General features: G+C 47.3%; 2 protein-coding genes across 20 annotated transcripts in view; one reads left to right on the forward strand and one right to left on the reverse strand.

Moving 5' to 3' along the window:
• On the reverse strand, positions 446-14,577 carry NR2F2 (nuclear receptor subfamily 2 group F member 2). 3 transcript variants are annotated; one of them, XM_013989100.2, is made up of 3 exons: positions 8,068-8,189; positions 6,045-6,572; positions 446-3,309 (listed from the first exon to the last, which is right to left on the reverse strand). In XM_013989100.2, the coding sequence occupies exons 2-3, from the start codon at positions 6,553-6,555 to the stop codon at positions 3,035-3,037; spliced, it is 786 nt and encodes a 261-aa protein (XP_013844554.1). In that variant the 5' UTR covers positions 6,556-6,572; positions 8,068-8,189; the 3' UTR covers positions 446-3,034.
• Positions 8,561-22,822, forward strand: part of LOC102160410 (atherin-like) — a 48,970-nt gene continuing 34,708 nt past the window's right edge. For 11 of the 17 annotated variants that reach the window (XM_021099351.1, XM_021099342.1, XM_021099339.1 and 8 more), the window contains exon 1: positions 8,561-13,666. In XM_021099351.1, the coding sequence (XP_020955010.1) occupies positions 8,588-9,661 (1,074 nt within the window). In that variant the 5' untranslated portion in view covers positions 8,561-8,587 and the 3' untranslated portion in view covers positions 9,662-13,666. The remainder of the gene's footprint in view (positions 13,667-22,822) is intronic. The other 6 variants (XM_021099345.1, XM_021099346.1, XM_021099349.1 and 3 more) reach the window with 2 other exon arrangements.

Consider the following 22,822-nt stretch of genomic DNA (forward strand, 5'->3'; position numbering starts at 1 on the left):
AAAAGAAATAAAGCGAGCTCAGATCAGATAGGGGGGAAAAAAAAACCCAGCAAGGAAAAAGAGACACTTAAAGGGAAAGAGTCGCCATGTTTAGCAGCTTTTTTAAAGATCTCGTCAATTTCACACAGAACGCACTCGCTGGGTCCCAGCCCTCGTCTTTTGTCCAATTCAGTCGAAGCAAAGATCTTTTGTTCTAACTCAGCGTGAAAAGAAAAACTTTCTTTAAATGCAATAAACTTAAACCAAACTCAAGACTCTAAACAGATCCTCCTCCGGCCACTCTAAACATATACAAGGGGTTTTGTTTTAACCGTTTGAAAAATTTTGGGTCCTGTTTTTCTGCCTCGCAGACCCCAAGCTCATTGCTGAAACTTAGAGTGAGAGAGAGATTTCCAACGTCTAGAACACATGCTTTAAGCAGAATAAAACAGGGACTGTCTTTTGCTTTGAAAATCATAAATTATAATTTAATGCCAATAATAATTTACAACAAATGGCTGTTTACAATAAACTAACACAAAACAAACAAGGAAAAGGGCCTGTGTTTTACTTATTAGAGAAACTTCACACACTCACATGGATAGCACTTGCAAGAGAAGAAAATAAACAACAAGCTACAAAACCTCAATCTAGAGGTCAGCGATGTTCTGCCATAAGAACATACTTATATTTATGTATGTATATATCTACAGAAAGAAGCTGAGGGTCAGATGGAGAACTCTGCTCAAATGCACAAATCAGACAGATTTTTCCGGTCTACATGTATTGACTGGAACTGAGTATCAAAGTTTAATACACTTTACAAAATGATCCTTTTCTTTCACATCCCCTTACCCACCCCCTTTTAAAATTAAACCACAACCATAGTGATGTATGATGGCGGTGGGGGTGCTGCAAAGCCTCAGTAAGAACAAAAATTGCAAGCTCCCACACACTGAGCTTCCTCTAAACCAGGAAAAGAGAAGGGGGGGGGGGAGAGACTCCAAAACAAAATAGTTACTACTTCCAAATCTGCACACCCTGTAAAGTTTCCTTCTTTCTTTCTCTTCTTTTTCTTAATTTGGCTTTTAAGGACAAAGGATCCCAAGAGCAGTACAGATTATATCTACACAATCTGAAATGTCAAAATGTCGATGTGTTTTTATGTACATAACTCCAATGGAAAAGATTCCCTTGACCTGTGGTCACGCTCTCACAGAATGAACTTGGGGGGGGGGCAGGCCAACTGCAAGTTATCATATATACATTAAAAATAAACCCTTCAGCCGCTCTAAGCTATATCACTGAATTTGAAATCCTCTCAACAACCACACTAGATGAGAACCACAGAATATTTTTAAAAATCACACTTACTTAAGGAAAAACTCATTGCAAACAACTGCCTTCTATTTACAAGGCTGTGATTAGCTTGCTTGAACGGGCTTTTGCGTAACTGTCAGAAATGTACAAAACAGTATTTTTTCCTGATCATAAAATAGATACTGATCTCAAGATTTCTAATACTTTTCACAATACCTTCCCTAAGCAGGCACTTAAGTGTGACAAATATAAGGGCCTTTTTTTTCCTGGAAAATCCATTTTTAATTAAAAGAAGGATTAGGTGAATGGGGGGTGGTTTACTATAACCGTATGGCACTTCCTAAACCATAGATAAACCATTAACTTCAGCTCCCCCCAACACACACACCCAAATTAAACAGGCAAATACACTAGTCTACCTTTGAACAAACTGGCTAAGGGGAGTAAACAAATAGAGCCCCAGGCCCAGCTTAGCGAGAGCTCACAGGGGCTTCTCCATGGAAAGACAGTGAGTGGGGACAGCCAAACAGGTTTCAGATATCAAATAATATTTTAATTTCTGAATACTTTCAATTTTCCTTGGAATATAACACACAAAGACTCGACCAAACAGTTCAGTTATTATAACTTTTACAGTATACAGAAATGTTGCACTTAAAAAAAAAAACCTTCAGTTTTTTTAAAACACAAACTGTAAACTCTAAGATACTGAATCAATCACGTTACCTATAAGTGCCAACAGTGTTATTTTGTCATGCTGATTTCAATGGTATTTTTTAAAAAGGGAAAATATCAACAATTATAATACAAAGGGTTTGCAAATATACAAACAGATATAGGATTTTCATAACAATTCAAGAACTAAGCGGGACCCAATTCAAATTACAAAAGTTCACTTTTTATTCAAAACCTCAGCATGTGTCTTGGACACATTCCTTGGCTGCCAATAAATTCCACAGTTCATTTCTCTTTCTTAAAATATTTTTAAAAAGCTAGGTTTGTCATGGTGTCTATTTTTTTTGGGGGGGGGCAGGGTAAGGGGAGTTAAGTGTTGTATGTGGTTCCTCCAGTTCTCAAATTAGAGTGCTCAACTTCACCTAAAATTTTTGGTCACCACTTGTAAGTGCGTTTCCATCATCTTTGAGTTGCCTTTTAAAGTTTTATGTCTTCCTATGATATTTTCATGGACTCAGTTTTAATTCTTGCAGAACATATATTTTAAGGATACACAGTTTTTAAGAAGCCAAGATTATATCAAAACTTATTATAGAACCACAGAATAAACTGGTTTGGAACCAGAAAAGTACAAAAAAAGAACAGCTAGAGGTACATAGACACAGGACAATTAATAATTTGGAAAAAAAAAAAAGACTTACTCTCTCCATTCTGCTAATTTTCTCCCAATCTCCTTAAATGCACTTTTAGCAATATTTTTCAAAAATTTACCAAAAAAAGAAAAAGACTAATTTCCTTTTTATACAAAAATGATAAGTAGCAAGTTGTTCTGACCGACACAGGAGTTTTTTTTTTTTTAATGCATTCTGTAAAAGTTCATTTGACAGTCTTTTTTTTTTGGAAATTCACAGTCCATTAAATTCTTCCCCTCTCTTCTTTTAGCAAACTTGTAACATCCTTTTATATCCTTTCTTAACAGAAGGAATTTAAGCAAACAAACCAGTCTTTTGCCTTTTCTTTCTCTCTGTTTCACTCCCCCTTCTCATTTTGATTTATTTATTTATTGAATTGCCATATACGGCCAGTTAAAACTGCTGCCGGACAGTAACATATCCCGGATGAGGGTTTCGATGGGGGTTTTACCTACCAAACGGACGAAAAACAATTGCTCTATGACTGAGGAGGAGACCGTGCGGAGGGAAGGGAGGCGAAGCAAAAGCTTTCCGAATCGCGTTGGTTGGTTGGGGTACTGGCTCCTAACGTATTCTTCCAAAGCACACTGGGACTTTTCCTGCAAGCTTTCCACATGGGCTACATCAGAGAGACCACAGGCATCTGGAAGAAAGTTAAAAAAAAAAAAAAAAAAAAAAAAAAAAAGAAGAAGAAGACGAAGAATTCAGTCATCAGATTAAGAGGTTGGAAATGGGTCACATGAGGTGTGTGTACAGGGCTCTGTCAAACTGCCCCAACCAGAGTTGGAGCAAATGCCTCTGTACTGAAAACTTGGGGGTGGGATGGGGGTAAGGAAGCTCATGAGATAGTCCTGAGGTATTTGCCGTAAAATAAAACACAGCTCAGTGCACTGCAGACTTTCCCTGTCCCAATCCTCAGACTTGGTCACTGGGAGGCCCAAGCAAAGTGCATTGGGTGAATCTGGCTGGAGTCAGTAAACAGACAGACAAACAGATGAAACTAAAACTGCCAGGGCTCCACCCCCTCCTCCTCTGTAAATAATAGTTTGGCTTATAATTATATAGTGGGGGGGGGCAACAACCTAGCCCAGCCCTGAGTAATGGCGCCCACGACCCAGCCTCAGATTCTCCCCAAAGAGGGCGACTCATTTTTCTCCAGTCTTTGAAACTGATTTAAGTGGCCCTTTAAAACTGATCTTGTCAGTTTAGCCTATTGAAGGGCAGCCATGCAAACTGTGATCTCTCTGTTCATTTGAGCTGTTTCTTTTCCCTCCTTTTCTTCTCTCTCCCTTTTTCTCCTACCTCCCACTCCTTTATTTTATTTTTTTTTAAGACCCAGGTCCCTCCAAGAAGAAACCCCCTCCCCGTTATCTTCAGGAAAACACTTTTCTTTTTCGGATACGTGAAAATACAATAAGTGCCTTTGAAATGAGAGGCTTCTCAGTGAAGGCGGTGCAGGTTGTGACCTGACCTTTGGGGGCTCCCCAGGCAAGACTGGAGCTAACACATGCATATTGTGAATCCTTAAAACAGATATTCAAAAACAGCTGCCACCACGTCCACCCTAAGAACCAGAACACACATGCAATCTCCTATGTGTGGACCTGGGACTGTGCATGTCTATAGAATGCATAGGTGCCTATGATCAGGAATGAAAAGATCTGTCTACATAGGACTCCTTCCCTTTACATTGGACTGTCTCCCTCTGAATCAGATAACAGGAACGTTTATCTCTTTGTGAGGCGATTTGCATTCTCTACACAGGCCTCTACACTTTGCAAATAGTAATAAATTAAACTGTTAGGACAGTATCAAGCATTTCTTTTCCTTGAAAGACCAAGGGTAAGTCTAAGAGCTAACAATGATATCAAGAAATTAACCACCACCCCAGTGGTCTGAGAACCTGGGCTGGGTGTCAGGTTGTGGGACAGGGTGAGGGTTGTCTGTGGGGTAAGGGAAAATCCTGCCAGTATATTCGCACCAGGCAAACATTCTAGTTATGACAGGTCCCTTGAGAAAAATAATCCAGGTCCAAGCCTCTGCATACAGTTCTTCCTTGTCCAGACACTGCCCTTTAATTGATTACTTAAGGACTTTCAAAGACAGAATTTGGGGTGGCAGTGAGGGGGCTGGTTTGTGCAGAGCAGCAATGTATAAAAGACAGAGGGTTTAGGGCTCAAATCCTGCAATAGGTTCTAATGACTTGGGTTCCCCAGAAATCCTTTTGAACAATAAGGAAGAGACTGTGGATCTTTTTGTCTGCCACGAGAACTACACAGCTCTCCTAGTGTCCTGATTACAAGCTGCAAAAACTGAAATGGGTGACTAGGTTCCAAGCCCTACCAAGGTCCAAATATTTGTTATCCTGAACTGGGAACTGCCTTGCCTCTCAGCCTGACAAAGGGATCAGCTGACAACTTAGGACAAGAATGTGAAAGGGGTGATTTCCACCCACCTGGGCTCTGCTGAACTCAGCCTGGGGGCAGCCAAAAGGCTCAGGTGTGGCCCAAAGTGGAAAGCCAGACACCTTCAAAAATCATTTGGCCCCAAGAGTTAATTAATATTAGATCTATTACTCACACAGGTTAAACTACCTGCAAGCTAATTAGATTTCGTAATGCGGGTCAATGATAGTTTTATATCGCCAGCAACATTCATATCCAGCTAAAGCTGGCATACACTTTGGGTTCTTTGAAAATTGCTTTAAGTGTTTGCCTGGGCAGGGAAGCAAGAGGCCAGTGTCTTCAACCCTCGGCAGACATTCTGAAGAGTTATGATGGCCCCTTTCTTCCTCTTGCCCCTTCCTGACAGCTCTTTCCCCTTTTCTGGCAATCTGCATTGTTTTAATAAAAATATGATTTTGAAAATAGCTGCCCTCAGGTTGGATTTGCCTGGAGCTCCAACTCCTACTGAGTTAGCAAGAAAACTTTCCCCTGCAGGGGAAAGTTTGTCCCTGCAGGGTGATACCAGGACTGCTCCAGTGCCTAGGGGCATCTCCTAGAGGCTCAGCCAAAGTGACAGAGAAAGCCGCAAAGAAGAGGAGATTCCACAGGCTCAGTTTTTCCCTCTGGGCCAAGGGAGGGAAAAGGAGCATGCATCCTAGTCTGGCAGGAGGGGAACAAGTCTGAGAGGCTTCCCCATGGCCCAATTTGTGAGTCTGTTTCTGAAGCATTCTTCCTGCAGCCCAGCCTTCCTCTCCTCTCCCCAGGACAGGCCTGCTGGGGCCCAGCAACTGTGCAAAAGTTCCCATTCTAAGTTGCACTCAACAGTTTGGCTTTTTAAGGGGAAGACTGGGCTGGCTCTGGGGGCTCCCAAGAATTTAGGCCCTAAATCTGAGCTTGGAGCCCTTGAGCGTGACAGGGCAGGGCTCCTTCCTACCTGAGGTGAACAGGACTATGGCCTTGAGGCAGCTGTACTCGGCGGAGTCGACGTGCAGCGCTTTAAGCTTCTCCACTTGCTCTTGGAAGATCCGTATGTGGTCCATAAAGGCGACCACCCGGTCGGCGGACATGGGCGAGGCGTGTAGGCCGGCGGCGGCCAGGAGCGGGGCGACGTGGAGGGGCATGGAGCACTGTGCTGCGTTCAGCACGAACAGCTCGCTCCAGGTGAGGCGAAGCAGGGCCACCTGGTCGGTGATCTGCAGGTCAGGGAAGAAGGGGATGTTCCGGGCCCACTCGACGGCGCTGAAGAGCATCCGAGCGGCCAGTTCGCAAATGTTCTCGATGCCCATGATGTTGTTGGGCTGCATGCACTGGCTGCCGAAGCGTGACGTGGGATAGGGCTCGGCGCGCAGCAGCAGAGAAATATATCCCGACAGGTACGAGTGGCAGTTGAGAGGGTCCCCGTTGGTCAGCGCAAACTGCCCATGGGTCGGCTGGGTGGGCGGCATCCTGCCCCTCTGCACCGCTGCGGGGAGGAAAGGAGACACTCCGCAGTTAATGACCAGCTTCTGCCCCCCTGCTCCCCCGGCACGGTCTGCCCCAGCCCGACCCCCACCTGACCCAGACCCTGCGCCGCCCAGGAACAGGCAGGCCTGCCCCTCTCACCAGCTCATTAGGGGCACAGACCTGGGAGTCGCCGGGAGCCCGGCAGCACTCCCCTCAAATCACCACCCCAGGCAAGCTGTGGCGGCCAGGGCGGCGCACTTGCCTCGGAGGCCCGCTCCGAGCTGGGCGGCCGAGGACCCAGAATTGACCACTCTGCCTCGGGGTCCTCGGCACGGTGGGCGGAATGGAGCATTCTGGGGGCATCTTTCTTCTTTACTGCTAAACAGCTGATATTTTTTATTGATTGGAGATGAGGGAGCGGGAGGGGCGAAGCTGGGGGGAGGGTGAGACGCTTTTGCAAGACATCAGGGTTCACCCGGGACGGCTTTTGGCCACCCCGAAATCGCTCTCCCCCAAATCCCGCCGCCCCAGCCCCAGCCCCGCGGGCAACCCCCGATGAGAGACGAGCGGAGAGCCGAGGTCTGGCGGCAGCCTAACCAGTGTGCTCAGAGGAAGACAGACGGAGGGAGAGGGCGGAGAGACAGGCCGGCCGAGGCAGGAGGACGCCGGGGAGAGGCGGGGAGCGGGCGGCCGGCGCCGGCGCAGCCCGAGGAGGGCCCGGGAGGGCCGGGTGAAGCCGGCCAGGCTCGGGCACGAGCTGTTATCTGACGCCGGACGGGGAGAGTCGCTCTCGCAGAAACACAAAGAAACCCCGGCGTTCGCTCGCCCCAACCCGGAGCCCGCGCCCGGCGCGCCATTGGCCGAGCAGGGCTCGCGGCTCTCGGCGAATTTCATATCACAAAGACCCAACTCGCGCAGAGCGAAAGCAGCCGCCCAGGGCCCCTGGCCCACCCTTCCCCTACTCCCTATCGCGCTCTCCTCCTTTCAAAAGTGAAAGGAAAAAAACAAAACATAGGTATTTTTTTTTTTTTTTTAGCAGAATGTTAATCCACGGAGGGTCACATGAGCGCTGCCCAGGCGGCAGCGTTAATACGGCGAAGTGCATAAAATTGCCATTTGTAATTTGAACCTCCAGCACAAAAGTACAATCTCAGGGTGCTTTTTTTTTTTTTTAAGAGGGTGGGGGCTGGGGAGAGGGGTAGAGAGGAGGGACATATGTCGAACATGCAGGAAAAACAAGGACAGAGAGAAACTGAGAGAAAAGAGAGGAGTAAACCAGCTTTAAAACAACAACAACAAACACCACCCCATCCCTTGCAGAAGGGCGAACTCGAATGAACTGGCAATCAATGCAAAGAAAATGAAAACAGCCCGAAGAGAGAGTAGAGGAGGAAATCAATCAGCCAAAGCATGCGGATTTAGGGGGCTGGATTCCAGTGCAGAACTTGCTTCTAGTATGAAACCCCTTTCAGCTGCAATACGAAGAGAAGAGCTTGGGGCTTCTGTGTCCTTACCCAGAGCAGGCTAGCCAAACGCACCCAGGGCCCCGGGACCCCAGGCGAGGGGGGTAGAAATGAGAGGCCGATACCTTCCCGTCTCATGCCCACTTTGAGGCACTTTTTGAGGCGGCAGTACTGGCACTGGTTGCGATGGTGCTGGTCGATGGGACAGTTCCGGTTGGCGCGGCACGTGTAGCTCAGGTTCCTCCGCACGCTGCGCTTGAAGAAGCTCTTGCAGCCTTCGCACGTGAACTGGCCGTAGTGCTTGCCGCTCGACTTGTCCCCGCACACCACGCACTCGATGTGCTGCTGCTGCTGCTGCTTGTCGCCACCCGGACCGCCAGGGCCGCCCTGGCCGCCGGCCGCCGTCTGGGCCGGCGTGCTGGCCGGGCCCCCTTGGCCGGGCGTCTGTGGCGTGTGCGGGGCGCCAGGCGGCGGGCCGGGCACGGGCGGCGCCTGCGAGGCCTGGCTGCCCTGAGAGCCGGGCACCTCGTCCTGGGGGTCGCGCCACGTGCTGACTACCATTGCCATATCTATGGGGGCCGCGTCCGGACTTCCTGCTCCCCTGGCTGCGGGCGGCGGCGGCTCCCGGGTTCGGGCTCCGGCGCGCCGCCTTTTGTGTGTGCAAGGGTGCGAGAGGGCGCGGGAGGGCGCCCCGGATGGCTCGGGGGCTGGTTGGTTGAGGTTGGTTAGTTTTTCCTTTTTTGTTTCTGCTTTTGCAAAGTTTTGTCGATTGCTTGTCTGGCCCGGTGTATTTGTTTTGTTTGTTTCCCTCGGCTCAGCTTTGTTGCTTTCGGGGGCTTTCCGCCGGGAGGGGAGGGGATGGGGCCGGGGGAGAGCAAGTGGGAGCAGAAAGTGGAGAGAGAGGGAGGGGAGGGAGAGCTGCAAGTCGATTGTCTGGCTTCAAGACAGAAGTTGGAGGCAAAAAAAAAAAAAAAAAAAAAAAAATCTCTCCAAAGATCTCCCTCGCTCTCACTCTCTCCCTCCCTCTCTCGTTCACTCTCTCGCTCTCAGAGCTGGTGTGCAGCCGAGGAGTTGGAGTAGGAGGAGGAAGAGGAGGAAGAGGAGGAGGAGAGGCGACTGTCCGGGGGCCAAGTCCAGGGCAGCCCACAGTCAGCCATTCAGGAAAGCCATCGAAATCAGGAGGACTAGGAGAGCAGAGGCGCCGGTCACGGGCGCGCCCAGAGAGCCGGGCAGGCCGGGGCGGAGGCCGGCGGCCCGCGGAGTGGCCGGAGCGCTGCCCGGGTCCGGGGGAATCAGCATGAAAGTGGTCCGCGTCGGGCGCTGCGCGGCGTCGTCCTGGCGCTGGGCCGCTGCCGCCGCCTGCCCCAGGCGCCCGGCGCGCGCCTCGCTCGCTCCGGCCGCCGCCGCCCGCTTTCGCCGGATAGAGGCCGCTCGCCGCTCCCTGCGGGCCGCTTGGGCCGCCGCCGCTGCTGGAGCCGCCGCCGCCGCCGAAACCGCCGGGTCGGGCCCGGAGCCGCCGCGTCTAGCGCCGCCGCCGCCGCTGAAGCCGCTGCTGCCGCCGCCGGAGCCGCTGCTGCTGCTGCTGCCGCCGCCGCCTCACACACATAGGGAAAGAGTCAACTCGCCGGCGGCGGGGGAGAAATGATAAAAGAGAGAGAGGAGGGCAGATCACCACCTAGAAGCACATCCTTCGTGCGCAGAGGGGGGAGAAAAAGACGGAGAGAAAGAATGAAAGAGGGGAAAAAAAGGCAGCACGGCACCGGGAGAAAGAAGGCAACTCGGGGAGAGGAGGAGGAGGAGAAGAAAACACACACGCGCGCACGCACACACACACCGCGGAGAGAAAAGAACAGAGAATCAAAGTGATCAAATATGCTAAAAAGGGGGGCGCGGGAGGGAATGCGATTTATAGGCGCCGGGGCTGGCAGAAGTGGCTTCTCCGCGATCAGCTCACTGAGCTCTCTATATAGTGAACTTTGACACGACTGCTGCAACTTAGCGCACGTTGCCATGGCGACGGCGCGCCTTATAAGGCAGCAGCCGGGGTTGGCCTGGCCAGGCGCGCGCGCGCCGCCCCCTCGCCGTCATTGGCCGGAGCGCGGCGGCCCCGCCATGGCGGCCGCGGGCTCAGCCTGGTCCTAGCGCGAGCGGTGTCGCGGCCGTGGCGCGGAGCGCGAGGGGGGCGAAGGGGGGGCGACGAAGGGGCAGCCGTGCCGCCGCCGCCGCCAAGCGGGGGATGGGCCCACGCTGGGCCCCGGGCGCACGGCCACCGCTCTCTCCGCACCCGGCACCCGAGGTTTCCGCCCCAGCGGGGAGAGGAGCGCGGGGCGCGCACACAAAACGCCTCTTAAAGGCTCCGCAAGAGGCTTTGGATGGAATTGAGGACTTCGCGTCTCTCAACTTGGCAATGCCACGAAATCGACCGCTCGCGCACCACCCGGGACTCCCGGCGCATCTTTGTGCCCACAGTGCCAGAGAAAGAGAAAAGTTCCCCGGTTTCTTTGCAGAGGGTTAGTGGGCGGGGATGGGAAGGTGCCTCGAACCCAGCTTACAAGGCATTTTCCAAACGAAAGATTTGGTCAAATCCGGGTGATGGTAGATCCTTCCCTTAATCAACTGTGATCACTTGCTTGGTTTGGTGGCTATTTATTTTTCTTTTTTAGAGAAAAAGAGCCGTTCGGTGGCTCTTTTCCTTGTAGGGTTAACATTTCACAGGTAAGTGGCCTGACAATTTAATTGCTCAAATAAAGGATCTCGGATGCTGAGAAGCACAAATAGACTTCATCTCATTGTCGTGACACAATTAAAATCAGTTTGCCTTAACTTTATCCTCTCTCGTTAGCTTTAGCTAACTTGCAAGCCAGCATTCTCTCACCACCAGTAGTAAAGACCTTTTAGCCCGCTGCAGAGGCAGCCTCCCAGCATCTCCAGTACATACCCTCTGTACACACATGTAAGCGCACATGTATCAGATGCACATTTGTCAATGTACACAGACAAAGACTTCAACGATTATGCTTCTAGGTCATAGAACAGTTGAGTACGACTTCATTGCTCCTCAAGTTCCTTTTAGGCATTCATACAGTCATTAAAACACACCCAGAGATTCTGCCCCAAATTGGGAATAACACCAAGTTTAGCTCACAGGAACCAGGAACCGTGCACAAGCCATATTCTACCTCAAGGGATTTACTGCAATGAGAACAACTTCATTGACTGTGCCATTCTGTTCAGTGTGCTAAAATCATCAAGCTGGTTGTGCCTCTGACTTCCAGAGCACTTGGTTTTAAACATCAAACTTATAGAATTCTCCCCATCCCCCAGAACACACTATATTCCAATGCAGTAACCTTTCTGTGCTACTGTGACCAGTTAGTGGATTACGATTTTTCAACATTTCTAGTACAAAAATTGTGACTCCATCATACACTCTTTGCATCAAGAAAAAAACTATAGACTGGTAAGCCAACAGGTTTATGAACAATTAATATATTTTACACAAAACACACACTGAACTTCAGGAAACATGAACACATGTAAAGGGTAAATTAATTACCACAGGAAAGCATCCTTGATAGTTTTAAAAATCGACGAGTTGAAGGATTAAAAATAAATCATACATATAATTGACATGTGTAGATTGTACTTTGCATTCAATACCTTTTACACACATAGGCAGAATATAAGGTAGGAGCTAAGAGAAGTGTAGGCAGATAGGAGCTAGTTTTTAGGGAAGGAAAGATCCTCCTTATGCGTCATTCTTGAAACCTTTTTAGCCCTCACCCTTTCTTCGCTGAAATCACCTATTTCACCAAAGCTGCATGTGCTGGGATGATTTGAAAGTTTTTTTTTTTAAACACCTATAATGGATAGACACTAAACTATCATGGACCTGGTATTGTAATGAGATTGCCACAGAGCAAATTTGCCAGGCAGCAAATTTCAGGTTGATTAGAGACACAATATAACTTTCTCCTAAAGAGGAAGAGAAAGATGGAAAAGAAATCATTTCAGAGAAGGGTTTTTTTCCCCCTTTTCTTTTCAATCTCTATAATTTGAGGAATTGCCTAATGATACGAATGTTAGATGAGGGGCAAACTCAGGAGAGATGTGGTAGGGCTGGGGTTGAGATAGGAAATCTAATGGGTATCCTCATCTCAATTTCATAGAAGATAAGAATAATTGACTATAGGGAAATCCTAAACTTGCTGCTTGAGTGCAGACACTTTCATGGCAAAATCATCTTTTACAAACATGGAGTTGGGAAATTTGGAGGAGGAAGAGCTTCCTTGGTCCACTTAGAGATTTTTTTGGTATTTGAAGTACGCTCTGATGGCCTCAGATTTAAAGTGAAGGATTTCCCAACCATCTCCTACAGATCTGGAGCTGATAGGCACAAACTACAGGGCTGCCATGAAGTCAGAGGTGTTTTACTCAGTGTTTTAGGACTCATTCAGTTATGGCGGAACAATTAAAAAGCCAAAAAACAAAACAAAGATAACCATCTCATTTGTAGTTAATTTTACTGTATACAAGAAGAAAAAAGAAAGGTAAACTATTTGAAAATGTCTTCTTAAGAAATGCTCATTTCTCTTGAATAAAACAGCTCTAAGGCTAAAAGATAAATATCAATATGTTCTTATAGTTTAGAAAAAATCCAGCCCCGTCTTTTATAGCAGATGTAAATTTATTTTAATGAGAAGAATGGCAAGCTTTAATTTGGCTGGAGAAAGTTGGAAAAACATTTGCCTTACTGTGGGGGAAAAAAAAAACCCACCCAGGAATATGATTTTCTTGCAGAAAGTGGCCTGATGGCTGTAATTCTCCACAAATTAAATCACAATATGAATGCATACCCCAGAAAATGGTGAGTTTAACTCTGAACTCAGTAGAAACCAGTTCTGTCCACCAGGATTCATTGAATCCCTCCTTCCCCTCAATCTAGTCCGTGTGTGTTTTTCTCTTCCACCACACTGGAGCTCCGTGAATAGGGAAAGGGGCTTCCATTGTGTCTCTCTGAACTTCCAAGTCAATGCAATTTTTAACCACTGGCTTGTGGTACTTTGAAAATCACCAGGGGCTGTCAGAGTTGGGTCCTCTGAAAAATTTACAGTGCTAAATCAGAGCATATGCTGGGAGGGAAAAAATTGCTTAAGATTGGAGCAAGTACAGTATCTGTCTGCCCCCTAGTGTAAGAGTCCTCGCTGCCTAAAATTCAACTTTAAAAGAAAAGAGCTCTTAAAGGGAAACGACTTTGGGCTCACGTAGGCATAGCAGAATGAAACTTCTGTACATTTTAATCTGAATAATTCTTCAGGATTTAAAATTAATTGGCCCTGGCTTGGTTGGACCGGACTCGGATCTCGCCACCTCTGCGTTTCCCGAGTCACTTGGCGGAGAGGTGATGATTTTTTTTTTTTTTTTTTCCTGAACTGGGTTTATGTGCGTCCCCCTCACCCCCTCCTCTCTTTTTTTCTTTCTCTGTCTCTGTCGTCTCTCTCGCTGGCTTTTTAAAAATGAGGAACCGTTCCTTGAACGTTCTGGACAGAGCACAGAATTGCTTAAGTCAGCCCGAAGCGGTTGTAATAGACAGCAAAAAGGTACACGTTTGCCTGAAATCCGCACGCCAGCTCCACCACCCCGCCCGATGGTGAGTACCCTTCTCGTTGCGATTCTCCTCCTAGCTTAACCGAGCGCTCGCCTCCCCCGAGCCGCGGCCGAGGGCGCCGGGCAGAGCTTTTCTCTCTCCCTGCCTGGCTGGATGTCAGTTGCACAAGGTTGCAAAATGCAGCGCAGAGGCAAATCGAACAGTAAATTCTGACACTTAGTGCGAGCCTAGCAGCTCCTTTGATAGAAAACCGAGTCGTCTATTGCTTGGAAAAACACGCTTATAGGACTGTTTTTTAGTTTGCTCTATCGAAGGAAATGAGTTTGAGGAGACAGGACGAGGAGATGGGAGGCACGGCGGTCTTTACGCTTCGGTTTAATCATATTTTGGCAGCTTTGCAATTGTATTTTTCCCCTCTTCCCCCCTCCACCACTCTCCTACCACACACATGTAATAAAATATGGCAATGCATTGAATTGACTGTCCCCCCCTTCCCCGAACCCCTTAAACCACAATGCTAGGCATTTCATACATGTTAGCAATCCGATTTTTTGAAAAACCCCAAGTCATCCCCAACCCCACACAGCACAAGGAGAAAAGTGAGAAAGGAGAGAGAGAGAGAAAAAAAATACTGTAAGTAAACATACCAAAACCATATTTGCCTTGTTCAAGGTCCCAAACCGCTTGCATCTTCCTTCTAAACTGGAATAACTCTCCTTTAGTTTGGCGGGTGAAATAAACGCTTTGTTGGCCCCCTGAAAAGATGTGTCTTTGATAATTAAAGAGAATCTCCTCCTCGGTGTTTATCTAAGCGATTGTGCAAACTGATAAAAAGTAGGCACTAGCCTGCAGGGAAAAAGAGGAAAGGTGAAGGGAGAGATCTTCCACCTCAAGGAAGTGCTTCCCCATGTATTAGGCGCTCTCAGCCTTGGAAAGCCCAGCACAGTAACTTTAGAGAGACGAGGTTTCAGGGAGCTTTGTACATAGCTGCTGAGGAATGCAAGCCTCGCCTTTAAGAAAAAAAACCCCAAACCGTAGGTAGGAGATGTCTGGAGTGATCCTTGTCTCTCATCTCATTCCTTAGAAGGAAGAGTGCGTTGTTACACCTTGTTTGGGGCTGGAAAGACGAGACTTTAAAAACACCCGTCCAATTGAAAAAAATCTCCCAACTTAATGAGTTTAGTCGGAGGCTGGAGCAAACCGCTCAGCCTCAGCAGAAAACCGCCAACAACTATAGGCGATATTGCAGAGCAAAGACGACCCAAGGCACAGCCAAATTCCACTGTTTGGGGTCGAGAGGGATGGAGGCTAATCCTAAAGCAAGTTGGAAAAAAACAGAGGTGGGAGAGGAGGGGGGGGAACAGCAGCCTAACAGACTGGCAGGCAGGCTCCCCTCACCCTGGATCAAAGATAGAACTTGAAACAGGAGGGCAACATTTTTCCTAGGAACCCATTGGAATCCTCATTTTCTACTTTTAACTCAGGTACCCCCTCACCACCAAATGATTTTTCCCTCTCCCCTACAGATTCATGCCCCCCCTTTCCCAGTCCCTCTTCTAGAACTTTCCTGAAGAGGAAACCTATTTCTTTTTGGGGGGAGGGGTTCCCCATTCCATGTCTTCAGATAATGAATGCTTACTTTATCCTCTCTCTTCATCCACCTCCCAAAATGAAGAATGGAAGCAGGAATACAGTAACTAGCAAAAATTGAGAATAAACTATTCTGCCCCTCGCAGTTTAATACAGTTTTAACTAATGGATTTTTTTTGTTTTGTTTTGTTTTAAGAGAAGAATAATGGGGAAACACGGATCTTTTATTTTAGGAAACTGTTATGGTAAGATGTATGTCAGACTTGACAAATGGAACTAACGCTCCTCGGCTGCTTCTTGTCCTTGTCTTAAACAGGAATTAAGTTAAACACAGTGCTGAATGTTAATTACATGTTTACTGGCTAATGAAAATTACAAATGGTTTTGCCACCTCAAACAATGATGAAAACTCTGAAGACACTGTAATTATATACTTTGAGGGAAATAACTCAGAATATTGATCATAAGAAGTGTAAATCTTTTTTAACTATTCATTAATACCATAAATATGGGCTACAGAAGTTTTTCCTTGCGGTTTGTCTCATCAGTTACACTGAGTGGATGGATGGTGAGGCTCCTCTGGGGAGGTGATGAACTCATTCTCTTATAGAAGGAGGCCACTTGTGTAACTGGGGGTGCCCCCTCCCTTTCGCCCCCGCCCCTTTTAACCCCAGCAGAAGGTCGAGGGATGGCTGAACAGGGGGGCCAGGCTCAGGGCAGGTGAAGGTGAGCACAGCCCAGCCTCTCCCCTCCCCTTCCTGGCCCTCCTCTCTTCTCCTCTCCCTCCCTCTCCTGCCGGGTCTGATCGATGACCGCCTTCCCCAGCCAGGGTGCCCATCGGATAACCTGGCGTTCAGGTTCCTAATGGAGGACAAGGCACTACAACCCAGCAATGCAGCCCTGACAACCCAAGTCCCCTCCTTTAGAGTGGCTAGGGCAGTTCATTGCAAAAGAAGAAAAAAAAAAAAAAAAAAAAAAGGAAAGTTAAGGGTGCAGGTGTTATTGGGTAAGGTGCCTCAGACAGCTGAACCAGAATTGATTTCCCTGGCTTTGGGAGTAGAGAAATATTTTTCTGTTTTGTTTTGTTTTAACTTTGGCCTGCGTTGTAGTTCTGCACTCTGCAGTGTAGCAGCCACTTCGATCTTGAGGGTCAAAGGTGAGGGCTGCACTAACCCTAAAAGGCTGGTCTGGTCAGGCCAGAAGGCCGAGGGAGAGGAAGAGAAGGGGGATGTCAGTCATACTGACTGACGCTTCGGAGGGGGTGCCTTTGGTGAAACCTGCATGCGGGGGACACGGAACCAAGAGCAGGTTTTAAGTGCAATATCGAGGATTTTTTAAAAGTGCCTTAGGCTTGTGGGACTGGAGTCCTCTTTTCCCCTGAGAATTCCCAAGGCGCTGGTCTTTGTCTTAGAAGGAATGGAGTTTCTGAATGGTGTGAAAGGGACAGAGAGGGTCGCTTCAAATCGATTTTACTTGTCCTTTCTGTCTTTTCGGATCAACGCCCTTCAATGGGCACAGAGGTGCTCTTTCAACCAAAAACTTGTGCTACATTTTCTGCCTGTATTGGTGCTAAATACAATAAGCACTGGGCAGATTTTTTTCTTTGCTCTCCAAAGCAAGAAAGCACCCTAATTAAATTGTTTTATATGGACAGTCAAGACAGACCAATTAAGTATGCATTAGTATAAAGATATAGTCTGTAGATAAGGCGGTTTAGAAAATCACGCGTGGGACAAAGGAGAGTGTCATAGCGTTGGGGAGGGCTGCTAGGACCAGAGAGGTCGTTCACCTCTCTCCCTGGGTCCCAGGGGAATTGGAGAAGCCTGGGCCTCAGGTGAGAGGGGATCAGGCCCGCTAACAGGTGGGCATCAGTATTGGAGTCTTTCAGGCCCGCGCCCCCGGCCGGAGAGAGATGGAGTTCAGGGGGTTAGTATCCCCCACATCCTTCTACCTGGAGGAGGTAGCATCCCGTATTGGTGGGGCACCTTAGGAGGGAGCAAGACCATGCTGTGCCTTATACCGTGTGGGGCCCGTTGCTTGATGTCTGGGTCCAGGGCCCAGCCCTGAAAATAAGGAAAAAGTGTGAGCCCAGGAGGGCCAGGGGGGAGCGGCCACGGCCACTGCCACTGCCTAGGCTGCAGCCCTCTGGCAGCCAAGATCAGGGTTGGAGGCCCCCTTCCAACTCCTCCAAGCTAAGCGTTTTTTCGCTTTTAAGGAAACGGGAGTTCTCGGCGAGGAAAGTTCCCACCCGACGCCATCCGGCCCGAGGGGCGTCGAGGACCAGCCACCGAAGTGGGGTAAAGACCGAGGGTCGGCGTAAAGGTAGCGAGGACAGTGGCTCCTCTTTCGCTACCACAGCTCTGGGTTTCTCCACTCCCCCCATCCCCGCCCTCTGAGGTGTGGGCGGGCAGAGTGCATCCCACCCCGAAGGCGACGACCCCCAGGGCAGGGACCTGGGCCTCCCCGCGTCGCGGCGCAGGGCTGTGATAGGTGGTCCCTGGGCCGCGGGGGCGCGAGCGCAGCGCTCTGCAGCAGGAAGGGCTTGCGGGGCGCACAGGGCGCCCTTGGTACCGGGTCGAGAGGGGGCTGTAGGGGCGAGAATTAGAGCCTGGGGAGGTGGCTGAATGTCAAAAGTAAAAAGGTTGAAAAGCCAATTTTCCCGGCGCGCTTTCGCCCCCCTTTGCTGGTTTCAGAGGCCGTAAATCAGCAGCCAGCGGCGAGGGCGGGAGGAGCCCCCTCCGCGGGCTCGGCTCTGCCCCGCCCGGGCCATGCGCACCTCCCGGTGGGCCCCGAATCGATCAGAAGCCTAGCTGAGGATGTCACCGCACTAAATATTTACTGATCACACACAAATAGCCGGGGCTCGAACGATTTTCCTCTGTGAGGAGAGCGCAGAGAGAAGGGTAAATCATTTTATTAGTGTGGATAAAGCCCAGAGCACACTCCGGGCTGGAGTGTTTTAAGATGTGTCTTCAACGGGATGAAAAGAGTTAGGGAAATCGATACCGAGTGATTAGAAGCCCCTGGGGTGACGAAGGGGACCAGGACTTTCAGGGATTTGGCAAGGCTGAGAGGCGGGTGCGAGCCTCGAGGGGAGCGGCCTGACCACCTCCTGGGATCTCCCGGACGCAGGCCCGAGTGCCTCACTCCTCGACGGGAGACTTGAGACTCGAGGGCGCAGCCAGCCGCAGGGAGTCCGCCGCGGCCCGGCTTGGCGGGGCCGGCGCCGGGTGAGAGCTGCGCCGGCCGCCGCGGGACCGAGGGCTTGGGCGCCTCGGGCTCCAGGTCGCGAGTGGCAGTGGTCATGTGGCTCGAGGAGGGGAATCTCAGGCCCGGCGCAGGGATGCTGGCAGGTTCCCCCACAGGGCGGGTTCTCCAGACAGCCTCCTGGAGAAACCGTGTGGCCCAAATGGGTTGCATTTCCCCCATGCCGTGCCCCGCAGCATCCCCGAACTTTCTCCTAGCTGAATCTCTGCCCCGCATCTCCCCTAGCGTTTCTAAAGAGGACTCAGCGGCCCAGCCCCGCCAGCTGCCTCTCCCTCCCACCCAGTGTCAAGGGCGGCCGCCGGGTGGCGGAACCGCTACGGACCGCAGGGCGAGTGGATTCCAGGTTCGGGGCTCCTGGGCAGGTGGAAGTCTGAGGCCGAGGAGGAAGGCAGAAGCAGGGTGACACACACCAACGACGTCCTCAGGACGTCTCCATCCTCTCCTGGGCAGGAAATCAGCTTTGAGGGTCTCAAGCCACACTCTTAGCTAGGGAATTCGTCTGTGGCCCCAAGGCTGGCTGCAGGAACTTAAACGGTGGAGGCACAAAGGCTTGCGGGGCTCGCTGAAGTTAGAAAGGCTTTGGGGGCAGTTTGCAGGGAAGGAGAGCAAAATCTTCTTCCCAAACTCAAGCAGCAAAGTCCTGGCGCAAAAATGACTTTTCAGTTCTGGAAGCGGGAGGCTCGCTCGCTACCAGGAACCAACCTTGAGGTTTGTAACAGCTGCACATAATCAAGAAGGCACTAATTTCGGGGGAAACGAGGGGGCGGAAGGTGAGAAAAAGGAAGAATCTTTTTCGTTTTCTCCTTCCCTTTCTCGTTTTTGACCTTTTCCTAAAAAGATCTGCTTTTCCTGAAGAAACTGATAGCTTGCTTGCTTTCTTGCTTGCTTGCTTGCTTATTTATTTATTTATTTATTTATTTATTTATTTATTTATTTAATTTCCCCTCTCCCCAAATTGCTCAATTTCCTTGGCAGCTTGAAGAATTCAGTTCAGGCTGCCCTACTTGTCTTCTCGGTGCAACAGGAAATATAAGTGCAGATCCAATTAACCGTTTTCCAGAAGGGAGTTTTTTTTTTTTTTTTTTTAATATATGAATCCCAAATGAATTGGAGTGATGTGTTCAGGTGCGAGGCGATTGGTGCCTCGAATTCCTTCCAGGGTAATCCTCTAATTCCTGCGGTAGAGGCTGGAGAGCATTGCAGATCTGGAGGCTGTCAGGAGCCGGGTCTCCATTAACCCTTCTTGGTCTCGGCCAGAGCGAAGGTTAACTACACTAATGTACCAAAGGGGCTGAAGCGAAGGAAGGAGGGGAGGAAGGAGGGAGGGAAGGAAGGAAGGGAAGGAGGGAGCGGAGAAGGAGGCAAGGTAAATCCACTCTATTTGTAAGGATTTTAGAGCTCTCTCGCTCTCTCTCTCTCTCTCTCTCTCTCTCTCACACTGGTCCTCCCCCACCCCCACCCTGCCTAGGAAAGCGGGTTTCCATTCAGAGAGACTAGAGTCTCATCCATCAAGGCAGCTCAATCCACGGAGATGAGAATTCTTAGGGAATAAGAAAGCACAATGTAGTGAAATATTTTCTTCTATTTACCTGACCACCCAGTTCACTTTAAAAATAATTCTAACATGTATACAACAATTGATTATTATGGAAGGGGGATTAAAAAAAATCCAAATCCTAATACATGTTTTACCTTCTTTCATTTAAGTTAAAGCTAATTTAGAATCTTGTCAGTAGCCAAGTTATAGCCATAAAATTTGGATGAGATTAAGAAAATGCATTCTGCTGGTTTCACCCTGGTGGCATTTTAATAAGTGGTTATGTAATAGTGCACAAAGGTATATGCACATGAGTGTGCATATCTTCTTATGGTGGTAGAAGTTCTCTCATGGATCAAAGGTTTATACACTCAAGCACTAGATGGAGGTTATCACTCATGTGTACATGCTGAGGCTCTGGCAAAAAACAGTGCAAAGAAGAGTTTTGAATGAGTTCCTTGGAATCACTATTGTTGAAATACAAGCTGAAGCAACTTAGTATTGGTGAAGTTGTGCTCTGCAGAGTCATAGAAAGATACTTCAAAGTGAAAACATTTTCAGTTTGGTAGCTTTGGCAGGGCTTTTAAACAAAGGTGAGTGCCTTTTGCCCAGTATATTTATTTTAAAATTCAACAATTTGCTACTCTATTTATTTTACTTTTCGATGAATTGAAGAATAAAAGTGAATTGTCTCTAGCTAGACATGATAGCATAAGGGGCTTGTTGCCCATTTAACCAATCTGAGGTGGGCTGTACATGCTTTTAATATTATATTGCAAGGCAACTCCTGCTGAGAAAGTTTTAAAGACATCTAAAGCTATGTGGACATTGGTTCTTATTTAGAAGTGGACAGAGTGAGGAAAGGTTGTCTCTTTCTGTATTTTTTCTCTTTAGGGGCTGGTAATGACATCTTTAAAATGACAGTTCATTTTTGGTATGTCAAAAAGAAAGCATTAATCAAATAGTATCAAGTGCCAGTCATTTAAATCTGAAGGTGTTAGTAAGGCAAATTTCCAGATAAATCAATATTGTTAATTAGCTGCATCAGTGTACTTAAAGAAAATACAAACAGAACAACAAAAGGGATTTATCTTGTTTAATTTCCTTTAGCCACAAACTCAAGGTGAATTTCAGGAGAAAATAATTTAAGGGCTAATTTCCATTCCACTGGTTTTTAGAAGACTGAAAAACCCCAGTTTCAATATAAAGCCTATAATTAGAGAACTAAACAAATGGACAAAGACAGACATACTGCCATAATAGAAAAAAATACAATGTATGAATTTAGAAAATATAATTAATTAATTACCAACTGCATTTCTCCTCTTAAAGGGATGGTTTTTTGAAATGTTGAAGGTACACATTAAAATAAACTTCTGTGCAAAATAAAGAGGAGGCTGTTTAACATAATATTCAGTTTTTCTGACTGTAGGGAGTATCAGCTTTACGAAGTGTAATGTTTAAGTAAAATTTACACTGATCATTTTATTTTGAATACAGGATAGAGAAAGTTACCTTTCCCACCTGGCCATTACAATTTATAATAAATTAATCAACTTACTGAAGGGATTACAATGTGTTTGACTGAAGTAAATTGACTGAGATGATATCACTTAAAATAGTTTAAAGCAAAAGTGAAAATGTAGAAGGAAGAGAATATTAACTTCTCTGAAAAATGTCACACTGGGTATTTCTTGACAGGACCACGTCACATCCCATGTCAGAGAGAAGTTAAAAATTTAGGCAATCTTGTTTCTTTGCAGGATGCATGTTAATAACTTATTTATTGACTCCAAAAGTTGTATGGTAAATTTTCATTTTGTATATACTTTGGTGCCATATTGCCATGAAAATAGAAAGAAGTGAAATTTAAGAGGGGGGATGGGGAATAAAAACATTTAAAAATATTTTTCTTCATAACCCCAAGATTTATGCTTATTTACTCACTGACTTTTCTCATATGATTTTGCCTAATTTAGCAGCTTTTAAAATCATATTCTTTTGTGTTGAAATCTGCATTGTTTATGCATTGAAAACAAATTCAAAAGCATCAGATCTTTCTCAGAAAGTGCAATGCAGGTATTGAAGAGCTACAATTTAAATTTCCATGTTCTTTTAAGAACAAACATATGTACAAACACCTAAACCTATTCTTTCCTAACAACTCTTAAAATTGCAATTAGTTTGGCTGTGGATGAATATTTTATATAAGAGCCTTTAGCTCTCTTTCCATTTACCTTGGAAATGCCTCTAATTTGTCTTTTATGTGTAAATACTTGAAAAACCATTAGTCAATAAGCAAGAATTATCACCCCCTTAAAAAACAGTGAATAAAAATTCTAGGGAAAAGGTGTGATGTTTATTCTGAAGTTTCAGGTACATATAAAAATTTCTTAATAAACTAGAAGAAATTCTATCCTAGATAAATTTAAATAGGGCAGCTCTTGGGTATGGTTTATATTTGTGTCCTTTTGCCTACTTTCTTTTGGCACTAAGGTATCTGGGTTTTTGTCTTCACACGTGATCTATTGTTAGTGGACTTTCAATATTAAAAATATTTTTGAATTGTCTTGCCTTTATGGCTAATGCATTACTAAATTGGAAAAATAATACTCATTTCTGTGTTCAAATTTGTATGTCTAGACAATAATGAGTAGGTGAGGTACTACACTATCCCCTCCCCCCAAAAAACAAACAACAAAAAAAGAAAACATCTTCACATATATAAGCTAAAGAGGAACAACAACAAAAAACCCTTGGAATTCAGTGTGTTGGAAATACAGGAACATTGTTTTTTTATAATG

Source organism: Sus scrofa, chromosome 7 (assembly GCF_000003025.6).
Source record: "Sus scrofa isolate TJ Tabasco breed Duroc chromosome 7, Sscrofa11.1, whole genome shotgun sequence".
Taxonomy (NCBI): domain Eukaryota; kingdom Metazoa; phylum Chordata; class Mammalia; order Artiodactyla; family Suidae; genus Sus; species Sus scrofa.

Coding starts and splice junctions, on each gene's coding strand:
- NR2F2 (XM_013989100.2), bottom strand. CDS start 6,555: ATGCCGCCCACCCAGCCGACCCATGGGCAGTTTGCGCTGACCAACGGG. Junction 3,310..6,044: donor CATAGTCCTGTTCACCTCAG/GTAGGAAGGAGC, acceptor ACTTTCTTCCAG/ATGCCTGTGGTCTCTCTGAT.